This window comes from Leucoraja erinacea, chromosome 8, assembly GCF_028641065.1.
Source record: "Leucoraja erinacea ecotype New England chromosome 8, Leri_hhj_1, whole genome shotgun sequence".
Taxonomy (NCBI): domain Eukaryota; kingdom Metazoa; phylum Chordata; class Chondrichthyes; order Rajiformes; family Rajidae; genus Leucoraja; species Leucoraja erinaceus.
In genome coordinates this window covers 4,750,709-4,770,717 of record NC_073384.1, presented here as the reverse complement: position 1 = coordinate 4,770,717, position 20,009 = coordinate 4,750,709, and the positions used below count along the sequence as shown (strand labels likewise).

Here is a 20,009-nt window from a genome sequence, read left to right as displayed (position 1 = left end):
TGCCCAAAGACCCACGCAGAGATGTTACAAGCTTTGTACTGATTGTTCAGATCAACCAGGATTTTATTCAGCAATGCTTTAATGTTCCAAAATGGTAAATTGAAGCAAATTGATGCCTCACCAGGCATAGAAAAAGGATTTGATTACTTTCTGAAATCTAATTAAGTTGTCTTTGACAGTGCTTGTGCACAGAAAAGTGGCAGTTCGAATTATTAATAAACATACACGTCGCCCCATATTGGTGCGACATGCATATTCCAAGACTAACAATTTAGTTTAGTTTAGAGATACTGCGTGGAACAAGGCCCTTCGGCCCACTGAGTCCGTGCCGACCAGCGATCCCCACACACTAACACTATCCTACACGCACTAGGAACAATTTATAATTTTACCAAGCCAATTAGCCTACAAACCTGTACGTCTTTGGAGTGTGGTAGGAAACAAAGAAGCATAGAAAATAGGTGCAGGAGTAGGCCATTCGGCCCTTTGAGCCAGCACCGCCATTCAATATGATCTGGTCTTCCCCAACATTGGGAACATTGTTCCTGCATCTAGCCTGTCCAATTTCTTAAGAATTTTATATGTTTCTATAAGATCCCCACTCATCCTTCTAAATTCCAGTGAATATAAGCCCAGTCGATCCATTCGTTCATCATGTGTCAGTCCCAATAGACAATAGACAATAGGTTCAGGAGTTGGCCATTTGGCCCTTCGAGCCAGCACCGCCATTCAATGTGGTCATTGCTGATCATCCCCAATCAGTACCCCGTTCCTGCCTACTCCCCCATATCCCCTGACTCCGCTATTTTTAAGAGCCTTATCTAGCTCTCTCTTGAAAGCATCCAGAGAACCTGCCTCCACCGCTACCCCGGGAATTAACCTGGTGAACCTACGCATCTCCGCATCAAACCAAAGATCTCACAGAAAACCCACGCAGGTCACGGTGAGATCGTACAAACCCCGTACAGACATGCACCCGTGGTCGGGATTGAACCCCGGGTCTCTGGCGCTGTGAGGCAGCGACTCTACCCGCTGCGCCACCGTGAAACGGTAAGAGTTTAAAATAGTTCATCGTTTGCAAGAAATGCGAGCAGTCTTAATGTCGACAGAGCAATAACTCGGCAGTTAAATTTTGTTCAATTTTATTCTGCAGAAAGACCACTTTTTTCTCATTGACAGGTATGGAGAGAAAAAAAAGTTACCGTATTTTAAAATGCTGAATACAATTAACATTTGGTCAAGGCACATACAAGACGGGCCAAAGGGCTAACAATGCACTTTGGTTTCATTTTATGTTTCAAAAAGTACCTTTTCTTGTGGCAATAAAGAAGTCTGTGGCTCCAAATCTAAACGTAATAACAAATAACGTATACCATAAGCTGGAATGATGTGTTACAATCACCATCATATTTCTGGTATGAAGTTATTTCTGTGCAACATATTCAGGCATGAACTACGGTACATAGTTTCCACTTAACTCCTGAATTAAAATTGTCTTCAAGTGTACTATTCGGCTGCGGGATACCAACCCATCAGTAGCCAGTAAAAGGACCTGTGCTTACACTACAAGGTTCTCAAATACACTTTAAAAAGATCTCTGAATGTTCAGCACTTGTAAGAAAACCATCTTCACAGCGGACGAGCAATCTTCCATCCGTAGAACACGAAATTTAAATTCTCTTAAATCCTTTAAGATTATCAAAGAAAAAAATACAAATGACCTAGAGGTTACTAAAATATAGAATTGCAATTGGTGGTCGGGCATCTGTACTGCACAGTTTAGCAATAATCACCTGGATACTGCAACTTTATTGGTACAAAGTTCATTTAAATATAAATTATATGGCAGATGTGCAGTCGTGTCGACTCCACTATTCACAAATCCAGTGTTGCCAAGGAATACAGCCATTTCTGTAGTCACTTTCGGTCGACTGTCCTGCAATTATCATGAGTGTGAATGATCTGAGTCTGGTATTCCACTGTCTCTGTAACTTCTGTTGCTACTGCTGCTTTCACTATGGTTGTTTTTGTACAAACTCATCCCGTTGGGCGGGAATATCGTGTGTATGAGGAACTCTTCCTTCGCTGCCTGCTCGCTGCCCATGGGGACCATCTGAAATGCAGTTTCCCGGATTTCCAAAATGGAGTTGTCCTTCTTGGTGCCGGCCTCGGCGTAATCGTCGTCCTTCCTCCTCCGCCCGCGGTTGTACATGCAGCTCTTGGAGAGAGGGGTGCCAGTTCTGTGCAGGTAGCAGCAGACCATGGCCAGTAGAGCGATGGCCACCAGTGCCACTGCACCCCCGATGATGCCCGCCAGCGTCAGGCTGGTGTTTCTGTACAGTTCCTTCTCCTGCTCCCGGTTGAGCGTGGTGGTCGGACGGTGCGCCTTGCGCGAGGCCGTTTCCGTCTCGGTGCACACCGGGCCCTCGTCCAACAGGTACACGTTGCTGGTTTCCATGGGAACCATACAGATGCGATAGAGGGACTCTGGCTCGAGGGCTGTGAGGAGGTACTCGCTTCTCTCGCTGTGCACGATGGTCTCGGTGATAGATCCCAGCGCTGGGTTGTGCCCCAGCTTCAGCCAGCTCAGCCTGAGGGCCGTCATCGGCAGGAACGTCTTCCAGGCAATGTGAATGCTATCCACGCTCACCGATTTCACACTGAGCCGGACGGCCGCGCTCCCGGGGGCCGCCGCCGCCGGCGCGGTGGGCCAGAAGTTGTGGCCGCGCTCCCTCTTTTTCCCAGCCGGCTGCTTGGTCTCGAACGAGGGCCATTGCCCCTGCGTGGCCGGCGATTGGACGGAGGTCGCCAGGGGGCGGGAGGTTGCGGCGAGGCCGGTGTCCGAGGCGGCGTTCTCGCAGTCAAACATGGCGGCGGCCAGGTCCTTGATAGCCATGCCTCGGACCTTGTCGGGCGACTGGCACATCAGCCCGCGGGCGTTGACCCCGGCGGGCAGCGACCGCAACCAGTCCCGCACCCACCGCATGTTGCAGCCGCAGTACCAGGGGTTATTACGGAGCAACAACTGGGTCAGGTTGTTCAGATTGTCAAAGATTCCCTGAGGCAAGTGGGTCAGATTATTGTTGGACAAGTCCAACCGGTGCAACTGTCTGAGATGGGAAAAGGCATTGGAGGGGATGGAGCTGATGTGATTCTCCTGAAGGTGGAGCTTCTGCAAGCCGGTTATGGGCAGAGTCGGGGGAGACGTGAGGACGTTACGCACCAGCGACAACTCGGCAAGGTTCTCCAGGTTGTTGAACACCTTATCGTGGAGCCCCTGATTGCTCAGCAAGTTCCCGTCCAACACCAAACGCTTCAGGCCACCGAGCTGCATCAGAGCATCCTCCGAAATAGTGGCGATACGATTATCGTCCAGCCGCAGCTCTTCGATCGTGTTGGGGAGACCAACGGGAATACTGCTGAGGTGATTCCTTGACAGAAAAATCAATCTGAGATAGTTACTATCTCGAAAGGCGCCTTCTTCAATACTAACAGCAGATACCGAGTTATCATCCAAATGTAGCCTTTCCAAGTAGGGTATTTTGGAAAGTGAATCCAAAGAGATTGCCCTTATGTTGTTTTCCTGCAAATGGAGTTCTTTAGTAGATTTGGGTATGTTGGTGGGAAATTCATCCAGATTATTTCTGTACAAGTAAATGGTCTCCACCTTGAGTAATTTCAAGAGTTCTCTCGGAATCCCAGCGTTCTTAATGTGATTGTTCTGCAGGAAAAGGGTTGTAGAGTCCTCGGGAATTCCGGTCGGGATGGACGTCAGGCCTCTGTCATTGCAGTAGACGAAGCCTCGATCACAGCGACACGCCGAGGGACACGACCCCGCAGTGACCGACTGCGTCACGGGTGCCAGAGACAGTCCCAGGACAGCCCAGGCAAACCAACTCCACATCTTGCTGGCCATGTTGAAGGATATTCCTGGTCGACAAGGCTTTCTTTCAACCGTTTAAAACCTAGCAGGCAGAGAAAAGAAACATTCTGATTACAAGCTGAGCTGTAGAAACACACCAAGCAGTTCAAAAAAAAACATAGGCGGGTGAAATATATTTTTTTAAATGCCAGCTGTTGCAAAAGGAAAACTATTTATTTGACTTTGACGTCGTGAGGAAGGGACTTGTTCCCTGTGGGATTGTTGGAATGGGTTCCTAACCTAAACATTCTCGTCTGTGTTCAGATCTGAAAACAGGCTGTGGATGGTTTTATGGTTTGTGTTGGTTTCCTAAAATAAAGACCAGTTGTGTTTATGACGTGCTTGCCTTTGAGTGCCCTCTGAGGCTGGCTGCCCTGGTCTCTTGTATCGCTAATGAGTTTTGTCCTTCTGTTTTTGTCAATCTAAGTGAGTACTGAGAGAAAAATGAAGGAGGAAAGTTTTGACACGAGCCCTTGTCACTGTTTCAAGAAAACAAAATGCAAGCAAATATGTTCACCTTAGCACATCGCAGAACATGACTAAATTAACTGTAATGCCTACAGCACTTAAAAGAACGCCTTTCATTTCTACAACCTTTCACAGTATTCTAAAACATTAAGTGCTTTTGTACGAGTTGCAGAAATAATATAGGAAACACAGCGATGATTTGCATACAACAAACTCCCATAGAAAGCAAACTGAGAATGACCAGATCACCAGTTTTATTCCTGCTGAGTGAGGGATAATATTGGCCAAACTCCCCAGGACAAGGTTTGCCCCAATTTTTCTTGAAGGGGGAAGACAAAACTGCACCACCAATATCACAGCGCTAACCTCAGTATTGCATTGGAGTGCATCGGAAGCCACTGCAGACACTGGAAGTTAGACACAAAATCCTGGGGGACATACAACAAGCATTTCTGGAGAGAAGGAATGGGTGACATTTCCTTCTGCAGTTGTACAGAGCCCTAGTGAGACCACACCTGGAGTATTGTGTGCAGTTTTGGTCCCCTAATTTGAGGAAGGACATTCTTGCTATTGAGGGAGTGCAGCGTAGGTTTACAAGGTTAATTCCCGGGATGGCAGGACTGTCGTATGCTGAGAGAATGGAGCAGCTGGGCTTGTACACTCTAGAGTTTAGAAGGATGAGAGAGTATCTCATTGAAACATATAAGATTGTTAAGGGCTTGGACATGCTAGAGGCAGGAAACATGTTCCCGATGTTGGGGGAGCCCAGAACCAGGGGCCACAGTTTAAGAATAAGGAGTAAGCCATTTAGAACGAACACTTTTTCTCACAGAGAGTGGTGTCTGTGGAATTCTCTGCCTCGGAGGGCGGTGGAGGCAGGTTCTCTGGATGCTTTCAGGAGAGAGCTAGATAGGGCTCTTAAATATAGCGGAGTCAGGGGATATGGGGAGAAGGCAGGAACGGGGTACTGATTGGTGATGATCAGCCATGATCACAGTGAATGGCGGTGCTGGCTCGAAGGGCCGAATGGCCTACTCCTGCACCTATTGTCTATTGTTTCGGGTCGAGACTTCTTCAGACAGTTGGACCCATTAGAGTGTTGGTTTTGGAGTGATTGTACTCGAGTATCTGGAGTTTTAATGTAAACCCACAATCTTCTGTCTCGGAGGCTGGAGTATCATTGAGTGATTTACAAACAACACTGTTATTAGAGCACCCAAAGCTCTCTTCAGGCAACTACGTTACGGCATGTTATACATGTCAGCGGGATAAATTATTTGCGTGGGAATGATTCACACTCGCATCCAGAGAATCTTGTTGCAATTGAAATAATCATAGCCTCTATAAAATACAGACACCGCCATTTCATCGCAAGCTAGCATTAAAAGGGAGCAATCTTACCACGTTTAGTGCGTCCCAGAAAATCCCGCCTTTGCCAAAATAATCTTGGAACATGGGTTTAACATTTCCAGGTAGTATCTCCTTTCTTCCTGAATGGCGCTCCGGTTTAATTCCCAACAATACAGCAGCTATTTCCTTCTGTCTTGGTGTTTACACAGCCGATCCAGATTTACGTTCTTGGCCACTTGACTTGTCCCCAATCTTTCAGTGAACATGCCAGAAAGATTGACAATTGCCAGATCTGCGTGTATATATATCTATATATATATATATATTTTAAACTCTCTTCTTCGCTTCCAGACAATGGAACTTTTCGCCACTCCTTGGGAAGTTGTACTCTGCTGCCTTTGACTCTTCACCTTGTATTAAAACATCGACACATTGAGATCCCCTTTGTAGTTTTCCCACAGCTGCAGCTTGAATTAGCTCTGCTGCCCGTTTGGAAAGCCTTTCTCTGCGGTGTGGTGGGGAGCAGTAATGCCTACGTCTCCGTGGAAAGAGCCATTCACATATTGAAAGTCAACCGGTGTTGTTGCAAAAGGGGGAGGGGGCAGCAAATTTAAAGTCGGTCTCAAGCGGTGCACCATGTGCGTAATCCTCGGAGGGCAGAGTGTCCTGAGGGTGATTATTCTTTGCCTTTCCTTTGGGAAACTTCCCGTTCCTTTAAGGCAAAACTGTATTCCGGGTATGGGTGGGATTATGCCACCTCCTTCTTTCTCCCACCTGGAAGTATTTTGCTTTCAAACAAATTGCAGCATCGGGTCTTCCACCACCGCCGTTGCAGAATCCTCAGGAGCGTATTCCTTCTGCTAAACTAGGACCTGTGAACAGAATTGAAAAAGGCAGTGGGTCACAGATTGAAAGCACAATTTTTGATGGAGTTTCAGCTGACGTAATTAAAGCTGAAAGCTCGACTTCAGGCATCAATTACTTTTGGCATTCAATTCTGATAGTGTCAGCGGTGAGATGAAACAGCCTGATTACTGCATAATGAATATATCTATCTTACCAAGATGCTTCAGTGGGGATGGGGGAGTGGTGGCCACGGCTCAAAGAAAGAAATCACCTTTAGCAATTCCCTGCCAGATTTTTGGCTTCTCGGATTCGGTATCCTGTGACGGGGGGCGCGATAAGATAGTAGTCGCAGTCAAAATCAGCGGTTTGAGGGGACAATGCTTTTTGCAGTTGCTACCACCTGCCTCGAAGATTTTATAAATAGCACTGAAGTCATGCAGCAGGGTCTGATTGCTGTTACATCTACTCCGACAGCCAAGATCGACACAAAATGCTGGTGTAACTCAGCGGGACAGGCAGCATCTCTGGGTGATGTTTCGGGTCGAGACCTTTCCACACATACTCCAGACAGTCTACGATGGCAGAGATTTCTGTAATATACAGAGCTATGCCTTTTACTGTTAATAACAGTGGTTGGACCTTTGGCATTCAATTTTGGAATCATACAGCATGGGAACCGACCCTTCGGCCCAACTAATGCATGCCATCCAGGGTGCCCCATCTAAGCTAGTCCCATTTGCCCACGTTTGGGTCATATCCCTCTCAAACTTATCCACATCTATCCTTATCTAAAACATTTATCCATGTTCTACAGGAATGCTGCCTGACCTGCTGAGTTACTCTGGCACTTTGTGTCCTTTTCCCTCTCAACCTAGAAACATATAACATTATAAACGGACTGGACAAGCTAGATGCAGGAGAAAATGTTCCCAATGTTGGGCGAGTCCAGAACCAGGGGCCGCAGTCTTAGAATAAAGGGGAGGTCATTTAAGACTGAGGTGAGAAAAAACATTTTCACCCAGAGAGTTGTGAATTTATGGAATTCCCTGCCAAAGAGGCCAAGCCACTGGATGGATTTAAGAGAGAGTTAGTTAGAGCTCTAGAGGCTAGTGGAATCAAGGGATATGGGGAGAAGGCAGGCACGGGTTATTGATTGGGGACGATCAGCCATGATCACAATGAATGGCGGTGCAGGCTCGAAGGGCTGAATGGCCTCCTCCTGCAGCCTATTTTCTATGTTTCTATGTCTGGGCTGAAGAGGGAAATGACGAGAAAAAAAACCGATAGCATTTTCTCCCAAATACAGGGTTTGTGCATCGGAAATGCAGCACACGCAAGATTTCAGTCACTTTCAGCAGCATGTTCACCAGGCTTGAATCAATTACACCCGGTCCATCTCAAAATAGGACAATCACCACACACACAGTCTTCAACTAACAACTGCTTCAACATAGAAACAAGAACCTGCAGGTGCTGGTATACAAACAAGTGCTGAAAGAGCTCTCAGGAGAACATCAACAGGCAAAGTTTTGTGACTTCTACAGTCAGTCTCCATGTTGCCCTGAGATGCTGCCTGACCTGTTCCAGCCCTCTGTGTCTTCAACCGATTCTATGTTATATATGGTTCTCTTTCATGGTGTTTCTCCAGCTTATTCTGAAAATACGTGATATATATCCGCGACAATAAAAGAATAGATTATTGGCTGCAACCTTCCCTCCATTGATGAACTGTACACTGCAAGGGCCAGGAAGCGAGCAGGCAAGATCATCTTTGACCCCTCCTCTCACCCCGACCACAAGTTGTAGCTCTGCTCAATAACCAAAAATCTGTAGCCTCCTTTTGCTCTGCTAATTAATTTCATTTGCATGTTTAATCAATAATGTTTTATTATTAATGTTTAATGTTTTATATGTCATTCTTAACTGTCACTGTATGTCATGTTGCAACTTGCGGGCGGAGCACCAAGGCAAATTCCTTGTATGTGAATACTTGGCCAATAAACCTATTCATTCATTCCATCATTCATGCATTCATTCATTCATTTATGCATTCATGCATTCATACATTCAATATAAAAGAAAATGTACATTTTCTTTTGTACTAGATTTTACATGCTTTTAATGATTTTCTGAAATTCTTATGATACTTAAGTTTTAGATGGAAAGGAAAGGCACGGTGGTGCAGCGGTAGAGCTACTGCCTTACAGCGCCAGAGACCTGTGTTTGATCCAGACTACGGGTGCTATCTGTATGGAGTTTGTACGTTCTCACCGTGACCTGTAACTATGGGGCAGCAAGGTGGCGCAGAGTTAGAGTTGTTGCCTCACAGCGCCAGGGACCCGGGCTCGATCCTGACTACGGGTGCTGTCTGTCTTGTACATTCTCACCGTGACCTGCATGTGTTGGCTCTGGGTGCTCCGGTTTCCTCCCGCACACCAAAAATGTACAGGTTTGTAGGTTAATTGGCATCAGTACAATTGTAAATTGTCCCTAGTGTGTGGAGGATAGTGTTAGTGTGCGGGGATCGCTGGCCGGTGCGGACTCGGTGGGCCGAAGGGCCTGTTTCCACGCTGCATCTCTAAACTAAACTAAAGGTGGCCACTTAGTCCATTGTATCTGTGCTGTTGAACTATCGAGCAAGTTCCAAGTAATTCCACTCCTCTGCTCTTTATCCTGGGGAACTCTCACGATAGCTGCAGTGAAGAATTGACCATTTTCTATACTCCACTTACTCTATTAAGTGCACTTCTTTAGATCACAGCTGATATTTCACTTTAACTTGAGAAATATTAACTTGTTGTCCTTCACATCTAGGGGTCAAGAACCTACTCATTGATAATGGTCTGTGTTTGAGAAGCAACATGCAACTGATCCTATTGTGAGTGGCACTTTTGTCACCATGTAGACAAGCAGCCTTGGGCGGAAAAGGCAGAGTGCTGGAGGAGCTCATCGTGTCAGATAGTGACTGCAGAGGCAATGAATAGGTGATGTTCCAGGTCCAGACACTTCAGACCAAAGATAGACACAAAATGCTGGAGTAACTCAGCGGGGCAGGCAGGCAGCATCTCTGTGGAGAAGGAATGGGTGACGTTTCGGGTCGAGACCCTTCTTCAGACCGAACAAGGGTGCCAACCTGACCCACTGGGTTCCTCTAGCACTTTGTGTTTTGCTCCAGGTTCTGGCACCTGCAGTTCCTCGGGTCGCCATGAGAGGCGTTCACATTGTAACTTGGACGTTGCGAATGCTATCTTAAGGCAGTGTGATACAAAGAAGGCCCCAGCGTCTCAGATATAATGGATAACTGTGTTTATCGTGTATCTGTACACGGCTTGGTGGAAAGCATGTACAGCACCGTTGACTGGAAAGCACGCAACAGAAAATCTTTCCACTGTACCTCGGTACACGGGACAATAATAAACTAAGCTAATCTAAACTAATAGGGTGAATGCACAGAGTCTTTTACCTAAAGTGGGGAATCAAAAACTAGAGGACATAGATTTAAGATGAGTGGGGCAAGTTTTAATAAGAATCTGAGGGACAATCTTTCCACACTGAGGGTAATGGGTTTGTGGAACAAGCTGCCAGGGGAGGTAGTTGAGGCAGGAACTATAACTATTTAAGAGATACTTGGACAGGTACATGGATAGGAGAGATTTAGTGGGATATGGGCTAAACATGGGCAAATGGGATTAACTTAAATGGGGCATCTTGGTTGGCTTGGACCTATTTCCATGCTGAATTACTCGATGAGGTTTACAAGGTTAATTCCCAGGATGGCGGGACTGTCATATGCTGAGAGAATGGAACAGCTGGGCTTGTACACTCTGGAGTTTGGAAGGATGAGAGGGTATCTCATTGAAACATATAAGATTGTTAAAGGTTTGGACAGGCTAGAGGCAGGAAACATGTCCCTGATGTTGGGGGAGTCCAGAACCAGGGGCCACAGTTTAAGAATAAGGAGTAAGCTATTTAGAACGGAGATGAGGAAACACTTTTTCTCACAGGGAGTGGTGAGTCTGTGGAAGTCTCTACCTCAGAGGGCGGCGGAGGCCGGTTCTCTGGATGCTTTCAAGAGGGAGCTAGATAGGGCTCTTAAAAATAGAGGAATCAGGGGATATGGGGAGAAGGTAGGAACAGGGGTACTGATTGTGGATGATCAGCCATGATCACATTGAATGGCGGTGCTGGCTTGAAGGGCCGAATGGCCTACTCCTGCACCTATTGTCTATTGACTCCAAGTAATGAATGTAAAAGATATGTTTAGTATTTCCAAATGGTCTATTTTTTGGACAATGCCATAGGTGATTGAGGCAAAATAAATGAAGAGAGAAGTTACCTTGCACTTCATTAACTTGTTTATTTAGTTTATGTGAGAACTAAATCAGGAAAGTATTCAAAATATAGATAGGTCCTTCATGATCTGAGCGTTAAAATTGATTTGATAATTGTGCTTTTCAATGTGCCAATAGATCTTTCGTAAATGGATAAAAAGGAATAAAGGATTGTGAGAAACTGTATTATGTACGGATTCGAAGATAGACACAAAATGCTGGAGTAACTCAGCGGGACAGGCGGCATCTCTGGAGGAAAGGAATGTGTGACTTTTCGGATCAAGACACTTCTTCAGACTGAGAAGGGTCTTGACCCGAAACGTCACCCATTCCTTTTCTCCAGAGATGCCGCCTGTCCCGCTGAGTTACTCCAGCATTTTGTGTCTATCTTCGGTGTACCAGGGACCACAGTTTAAGAATAAGGGGTAGGCCATTTAGAACGGAGATGAGGAAAAACATTTTCCTCCAGAGAGTTGTGAATCGGTGGAATTCGCTGCCTCAGAATGGCAGGGGGGGGCCAATTCTCTGGATGCTTTCAAGGGAGAATTAGATAGAGCTCTTAAAAGATAGCGGAGGCAGGGGATAGGGTGAGAAGGCAGGAGTGGGGTACTGAATGTGGATGATCAGCCGTGATCACAGTGAATGCCGGTGCTGACTCGAAGGGCCGAATGGCCTACTCCTGCCCCTGTTGTCTATTGTAAACCAGCACCTGCAGTTCCTTCAGTGCCAACATGCTATTTACATATGTACTATATATTGACTGGTATTTTCAGAATATGAAGATTCTGATTTGCCCTGTTTTTGCTAGCAAGCTTGCGTCCTCTACTGCAATGTTTACTTTACAAAGCAAGGCAACATAATAGGCATGTGGTGGAAAATTAAAAAAAAACAGGCTTTTGATATATGATCAAAGGTATCAAGTACAATTAGTGCACTGTCGGGATGACTTGACAGGCCTCCAAACTTAATTTACACAGTGTACTGAAGTATTTTGGTGAGACAATCTTTGAAAATTATGCCCAAATCATTTTGGTCTAAGTGAGAGGTGCTCTGGGACAACTGCAGTTTTGTTATAATCCTGCAAACTACGAAATGTCCAGCGGCATTTAATTTTTCTTGATGTTTTAAAAGAGCTGGTTTCTAAACATGCGACTGCCAGTGACGTTACACCAATGGCAATAATAGTTTGTCCTGATGAACGTTCAGAAACTCATTAAATTCTTGTGTACCGAAGAACTTACTTTTTTCTCTCCCCTCGCTGCCCTCCAATTTGCAGCAGGACAAAAGGCGCGACAACTCTTTGATAGTGGACACTGCTTCTGACTTGCGAATTAGTTGGAGCGGTTGTGATTTTCCCATCAGGGCTCCCTCCCCCTTGGCTTTAGCTTCCCCGATTATATGTGTCCTGCCCCTCGCGTCCACGCCGAGAACACCAAAGAATTGCCTTTTGCATATCAAAAGCTAATGCTAGCAAACCAAATAGAAGTGGGGAATCCTGCTGCCCTGCTTGGCCTGGCCTACTCTGAAGCTGCCGCTGGTTATTCACCACTGCTAAATCCTAATAGCCGGGCCTGTAGTACAAATTTAAATGAACCCTCTGTGTGCAGACTGTGATGCCTGCTCCCTGGTAGCCATGCCAAGCAGTCGACTTGGAGGTGCTTTTTTTTTTAAGGGAAAGCCGCTAATTACCACTGAAGCCTTCCTGGCGAATGCCAAGTGGGCGTGAAAGGCACAAAGATGTAGGAAGTTTTTATTTTGTTTCAATAGGACAGTTGTCTTGATTATTGAGATTCCCTTTCAAAGTAAGCCAACGAGAAGCCATTCGTTTTAGCCCAGCGACATCAAGCAAAACGAGAAGAAAAAGCGCCCGCTTTTGTACAGGGTTGCAACACATAAGCGAACAAAACCGATTAAAAACAAAGCACAAAGGGACACTAAATTGCCGAAGTAATTAATGCACACTACCACCGCACACTCCCACTCCCCCGGCAGGATGTAAAAGATGCACAGTCATGAATGACATGGCAGTAATCCGGCTACATTTTTGTTGTGTGGGGAGGAACTGCAGATGCTGGTTTACACCGAAGATGGACACAAAATGCTGGAGTGACTCAGCGGGACAGGAAGCACCACTGGAGAGAAGGGAACGTTTCGACTTGAAATGCCGCCCATTCCTTCTCTCCAGAAATGCTGCCTGCCCCGCTGAGTTACTGCAGCATTTTGTGTCCATCTACATTTGTTGTGCTTTAGCTAAAGATCGCCTGTGTCGTTCTCTGCTTCCTATCTGCAGAGTAGCTGCAGGCGCTGCTTTGGTTACATCAGTTATTAGCAATATGTTTAACACAATGCTGCAGGGCCACTCTGCCTGTTCTTCATCCACATCAGCTTCTTCCCCCTAGGTTGCACGTATATACTTCTTCTTCCCTGCGACAAGTTTCTCTTTTGCAATTTATACATCTTTCCACTTCCACAGACAGCGTTTGTCCTTTGTATGTGGACTCCAGCGAACAGTGGCAAATGATTCTGTCGCGCTGGTGGGAACATTAGCCTTGCCGTACCTATTATTGAAACGTACAGCTCAACCATTTCCAGGAAAGATTAAACGTCATCGTGAGAGTTTTGTGGCGGAGAAATAAATAATCGGGTTACGGATTAGGAATCTGTAGTCCTTATCATCTCAGAACCATGTAGCTGGTCCTAGCTGAATCTTAACCTGAATTTTTTAACCAGTCCAAGCTGAATCTTACTGGAGAGCTTTCAGCCTTCCAGTATATGTGCTTCGCAAAGGCTCACCGACTTAATGGCAACAGGATCATTAATGAATATAGCATCATTAACAGGATGTCGTTCATCCAATGTAAGGTGGTACAAGATGTTAAATGCCCACTCACATTAATAAATGGTTTGGTTCACCCGGCACGTCAGCTTCATATCTATCAGCAGCCCGAGAAATCTGACGATCATGGCACGATTACTTTTCAATTCTAAACAGTTCCGTTCTTGTGTGTGCAGTGTTTGCAGCCCATATGTTTGTAGATTAATGCACGTCTTATGCAGTGAGAGTTGCCAGGGATAATAAATGGCAGAAAAATAAAGTTGCGAGACGTCAGTTTAGTCTTGATTGTGCAGCCTGCTCAGAAACTGGAAGGAATCCAAATGTAACATATTGAATGGGAGGGAAAACTATTTTTTTGATGTCTAAGTGAAATGTTTTGTGCGCATAGTGATTCGAAAATGCCGGCGTGTCTTTAACTAACAAAAGAATCTCAATGTTGCCAAAGGATTATCCTCTTTGATTTGTTAGTTATATAGAGCTGTGTGTTTTTGTAATAGTAACCACTGCTGTGTGAATGCACATCATTTTTCTGAATATATCATTTAAGTTTTGTTTAACTTTGAATGTTGTTTTAGAAATACTAAGCAGCTTCTCTTTTTGCAATGCGTTTGAATAGGCACCTGATTTAATTCGCAATTATGAGTCTATTGTACAGTCTTGACTATCTTATCTGAACCACCACACTTGCTTTGAAGAAAGGCTGGCCACAGAGAAATATTGACCTCTTTTCAAAAGAAATGTTCTCTAATATCTTGGTCAGATCTTTAGTTGGCTCGCAATGAAACCTCACCAGAAGCTGGAATGCTCCCCCCCCACCAGAGTTGCTTCTAACCTTAAAGGACACAGAGTTCTGGAATAACTCAGCAGGTCTGGCAGCATCTCTCGATAACATGGATAGGTGACGTTTTGGGGTTGGGGACCCTTCTTCAGACCTGAAATGTCACCTATCCTTGCTCTCCAGAGATGCTGCCCGAACCATCGAGTTACTCCAGCACTTTGTGTCGGTTTGGGTAAACCAGCATCTGCAATGCCTTGCTTCTGCATTCTGCATCTGACCTTCTCTTCATCATGGTCTGTAGCTGTTTCCACTCTTGTTGAAAACTGCAGAAGCTCTTATCTACAAATTGCATTTGAATCTCGGAGGATTTGCCACTAAGATTTAGGATCTCCTTTGTCTCGGGAACGGTGCACTTGGTTTGAAGTGAATGTGGTGCTTTGATTTTGAACAACAGCGCACTAATTTCATTACCACTTGTTGGCGTCGATTGTGTGCGGAGGTTAATCATGGACAGGACTTGGTGACGCTTCATTAACTTTACAAGTCGGTGTTAAATTGAGCATTTCCATAAACAAAATGCATCTTCTCACTTCAGTTTCTGTCACTGTCAGTTGAAGAGTGGATGTTCCTGGTGTGACCTGCACGGTGTATCAGTACCCCCTGCTGATCCCACAAATTATTTGACAATATTGCAGCCAACTTTTTTTCATCCCGACTACAATCAATTTACAGTGAGAAAACGTCTTTAGGGTTTTCAATTTGACTTTATTGATTTTGATCGTTACATAACATAGCTGAATATTTTGGATTTCTTGGTCTATTCGCTTGAGAACATTTTTGCTGCATTAGGGAACTGATTACATTTGTGATGAAAGCACACAAATCATAATCCTCGCAACCAGATTCTATATCTGGTGTGATTGGGATTTTTAAATGTCATTTCAATATGGTCAGTGGAATGATCCTGCAAGAATGTATTTCAACTCTCTCACTGAGACCAATTTTAAAGCTGTAAGATGTACCCACGGATGTTAGAATGAACACCATAGTGTAACTGCACTGTGACAAGTTTGTTTTACAGACCTTGCCCCAGTTTCTCGCCGCTGGTGATGTGCCACTTGTGGTCCTCAGCACTCCTTGGTTCCCAAGGATCTGGTACCCTGTACTTGTAAACGTCTGAGGAGGGAACAAAGGCAGGGACTGTGCTTCTATACCAGGGGAGCTTTTTTTATTTACCCTTACGGACTTCCAAGTGAAATATCACAAGGAAAGTTCAACTGATCTGTCGGGGCCCTCCAGATAACCTGTCAGTGTTCACCCATTAAATGGTGACATTCTTTCTCAGACACATTTTTTTCCTCCTCCTTATTTCAACTGGTAGCCCTTCTTCAGAGCTCCTGTTTCACTGTGTTTTCACCATTAAGTGGTTGCACTAGTCATGAAATCTGAAACTAGCTTACACAAAGCATTTAACTGATGGCTTGGGATCACGCGAAGGCTTCTTCTTAAGTCCAGTGTCCTTTCTAATTATCTCTTTTGTTAAATCTGTATTTTTTGTTGTGTGTGTGTGTGTGTCATTCACATCCTCCTGTACATTGTTACAGTGCATTATTAACTAACAGGCAGTTTTGCAAGTAATAGGCCTTGTTGCATTAACTGATCTCTTTAAAATGTTCATCTCAGTGTAATCTTTTTTTAACTTTGGTTGGAAACACTTGCTTGGTATTCTTGAAGATAATTTTGCAAGCGGTAGATCTTGTGGCATTAACTGATGACTTTAAAAATGATCATCTTAGTGCAATCTTTTTTAACTCTGGTCGGAAACACTTCATTTTCATTTTCTTGGAAGAAAATTTTAAATAACGTTAGGTGCCCAATCTCTTGCTCTGAATAGCATTCCAAACCTCATTTAGAGGATGAAGGTAGTTGATTTGAGCAGCAGGCATTTTGTTTATGTGGCTGACTTTTATATTTGAAGCAGTTTGTTTGTGAAATTCAAAGATCATGTTTTGAAACAAATTAAGTCAGAATGGTTCCAGCGTGCAAAATCGGATGCTACCCTTTTTAAATTGGGATTTCGTGGCCTGAAAAGGTACAAGATTCGAAATCTGGTTCAGATTTAGCTTAATCAAAACAATCTGGCTTTACAGCATGTTCATAGATGAGGTCAAAGACTCTCTTGTTATTCTTCCTTGCGGGGACGATATTTTATTTTCTGTGGTTGGAAGCAGCTGAGTTTTATCCAGTATAACTAATGCCCACTTGGGGGTGGTAGTTACTGTAAGATGCCAGACATAGAAGACCCTGGAATCACATGCCTGCTGCTGGTGTTCACCATAAATTGCTTTAATTAGTACAAAACCCTCTTGTCAAAAAATAAAACTGCAGTAGCCTTAGTTTTTAAAAAAAATCGGTGAATGGTTGATTTTTTTTTGGAATAACTTCAAGCTTGTAGCTTTGCACAGCTGCCAGTTTTATTCTATATTCCACTAGGTGTAATTTATAATTGTGTTTTGGTCCCTGCAATCAAAATAATAACCCCCCCCCCCAAACACAACCCGGGGCTATGGATGTTAAGTGACTGGAGATTTTCTTCTGCTTGTGAATTTGCCGTTCTGGTGGGTGGGAGCAGCAGAAGAGGGAAGAGGTGGTGGTGTGGTTCAATGAAATGCTTATCTTAAATCCTTTCTACTCATTACGGAGGAGATAATCTCGCTGTGTTTTCGTTCAGCCAAAAGATATTTCAAGTGCTTTTCCTCCATGTCACCTCCACCACAAGCCATGGCCCACAAGTACTAATTGTGGGAGATTGTGAGAATATTGGTCTAAAATGATCTTGGAGAAGGTGATTTATTTTTTCCATTTTACCCTAGGCTGATATTAAAACTGCACAACTTTGAGGAGTTCAATATATTGCTAGATACAGTCAAGGCAATACAAGTCGATGTGACTGTTTAATTGTGGTGTTCAGACTGGTCATGCACCGGAAACTTTACGGCCAAATCATCCTGGCTACCCGACTCGAGCTAAATCTTGATATCACAATGACTAAAATCCAATGAGCGCTCCCGGGGATTTAGTAAACGTATTTCTGATTGAAACAAATATTGACCCGAATAAGTTATTTATTGCAGTGGCATTAAACCAAGCCGTATCATTCTGTGTTTTTTTTGAGCTTACAATTTTTTTTCCCCCGGCTGATAAATGATTGATACTGCATGTAAAAGGACAAGTGTAAATGGATGCATGCGTGTTTCTTTTCAAGAAATTACTTTTCTCGGCTGGATTTGGTTAGAAAGGTGATTTGGAAATGCTGAAACGTGCAATCCACTCGCTGCTTGCCACACACAGTAAGAAATGTTCCCTTGTGTTTGTTCTCTGAATGTGCCAGACTTCGTGCTTCACTGTCCACTGATTAACATTTTTTTTTATCCAACGCTTTCATTTAAAAGTTAAATAACCTGCAAGGCACGGCAAACGGGAGGGTTTTTGTTTTGAAAGTAGGGTGAGCCAAAATGAGAGAGAAACACAGAGGATTTAGAAGGATGAAGTCATAAATCTGTTTGCATCTATGGTTACAATTTGGTCTTGGTTATTTTACTTTGATAGCTGCTACATCGATGATGAAAATGGCTTTGCTATTTTCTATCTTTGATGTGGCTCGTGAGTCGACCTGCTCACTTCCATGAGGTTAGGTTTTCTGTTTTAGTACATTAGTGCCGAAATCCTATTGAGTGCTTGCGACAACTGGAATTAAAATTGCCACGGTAGCCTTACTCGCACAATATTTTTTTTCAACGCACAGCCTACGATCAGCTATTCAAATCCTTGTTATGAATGTAACTATGAGCACTTACCGGTTAAAAAGAAGAAAGTTCACAAGCATCCAGCATCTGTGAAAACACCAGTTAATGATTCCAGCTTGTTATGAGGAAGCAGAGGAAGCAATCGGTTTGTCTGTGTGAAAGCAACCAGCAAGAAAAATAGAGGGAATCTCTCTGCCTCCCATTCAGTCCTTGTGCACTGTTCAGAGTGGGAGTAGGCAGACAAGTGGAGCGCTCCAGAAATTCTGAAGTTAAAGCTTTGTCTAGCAGGAGTGAATAGACTGATGAGGTCACAGGTAGGCAGGACTTGGATGAGGTAAGAGGATTGATTCATGTTTCGGCCAGTACCTTTCAGACACTAGAGGGAGTCAAGTCAAAGCAGGGGGGAGGCCGAGAGTGATGGCAGTGAAAAGTGAACACGTCCAAGATAACATTTCACACACTCCGTTTGCTAAAACGTGCCCCTTATTAACCAGTTGAATTACAGTTTGCAAGTTGAACGCTGCTGGTATACGAATGAAACATCAAGTAAATTGAGAGGACACAACAAAATATTTATTCACTGCAGTTCTTGGGGTAGAAGTGATCTCAGATTCTATCTGCATTTAAATGAAAACTAATCCTCTTGATGGGCACTTACGCCAAGCAGGATGAAGGAAGTCTATTCTGTGCACGCCACATTATTTCTGGCAAAAAAAAGAAGTTTTTTCCAGGAAATAAACCTGCACATTTTTTCCCCTCCCTCCCCCCCCAATTCCCCACATAGCAAACCTTAAAGTTTTATTTCGAAGGAAGATTTCAAGAGATTAGTTTAAATATGTGCTTCAGATATAACCTCCCAAAACGTTTATTTATTCTTCCCTTTTGTTATCTTCAGTATGTTTGTCTGGACATTGAAGTGTTGGTGCATCACACACTACTATCAAAGAGGAAGGTCAATAGCTGATTAAAAACAATGTTGGCTTCAATTGCTTTGTGATTGCGAAGGGATGCCAAGGCCGTTCTGTGGTCAAACTTTAAATAACCCCCGTGCCTTTTGCTCTGGTCACCAGGTGACCAGTAAACGCTGTCCTTCCTGCACTAACTGGAAGGTTTGGACTGTATCTAACAAAAAAAAAATTATTAACACGTCATCTGATTTTTTATTTCATTGCAATTTATGGCCGAACTGTGTGGAAATTTGTCGCTGTGTATCCACGTGTTATGCAGGAGCAAAACTCTGTACAATTTGTACAGGTACATGGATGGGAGAGGTTAGGAAGGACATGGGCAAAACACGAACAGGTGGGACTGGTGTAGATGGGGCACATTGGTCGGCGTGGACAAGTTGGGCCGAAGGGCCTGCTTCCACAATGTAGGACACTGACTCTAATATTTCATTGGTTGTAAACAGCTTTGGACAAGGAATGTCCTATTTATGGATAGGAAGGGTTGAGAGGTATATGTGGGCCAAATGTGAGCAGGTTGGGATTAGCATGGATGGGGCATCTTGGACGGCATGGGCTAGTTGAGCCGAAGGGCCCGTTTCCATGCTGTTATGACTCTACGACTCTACGTCTGGCATTGTGAAAGGTGCTACAAAATGTCAGTCTTTTATTTGGTGGTAAGCATTCAATCCCTGAATGTAAAGAGCAGAGTGACCTGACAAACACAG

General features: G+C 44.3%; 2 protein-coding genes across 2 annotated transcripts in view; one reads left to right on the top strand and one right to left on the bottom strand.

Moving 5' to 3' along the window:
- The window catches only part of macrod2 (mono-ADP ribosylhydrolase 2), a 1,271,393-nt gene that overhangs the window by 161,131 nt on the left and 1,090,253 nt on the right, over positions 1-20,009 (top strand). The gene's annotated exons all lie outside the window — the stretch shown is intronic.
- On the bottom strand, positions 1,126-18,651 carry flrt3 (fibronectin leucine rich transmembrane 3). Its single transcript, XM_055638893.1, has 3 exons — positions 18,389-18,651; positions 5,792-6,612; positions 1,126-3,965 (listed from the first exon to the last, which is right to left on the bottom strand). Exon 3 carries the CDS (start codon positions 3,914-3,916, stop codon positions 1,946-1,948), a length of 1,971 nt encoding a protein of 656 aa, XP_055494868.1. The 5' UTR covers positions 3,917-3,965; positions 5,792-6,612; positions 18,389-18,651; the 3' UTR covers positions 1,126-1,945.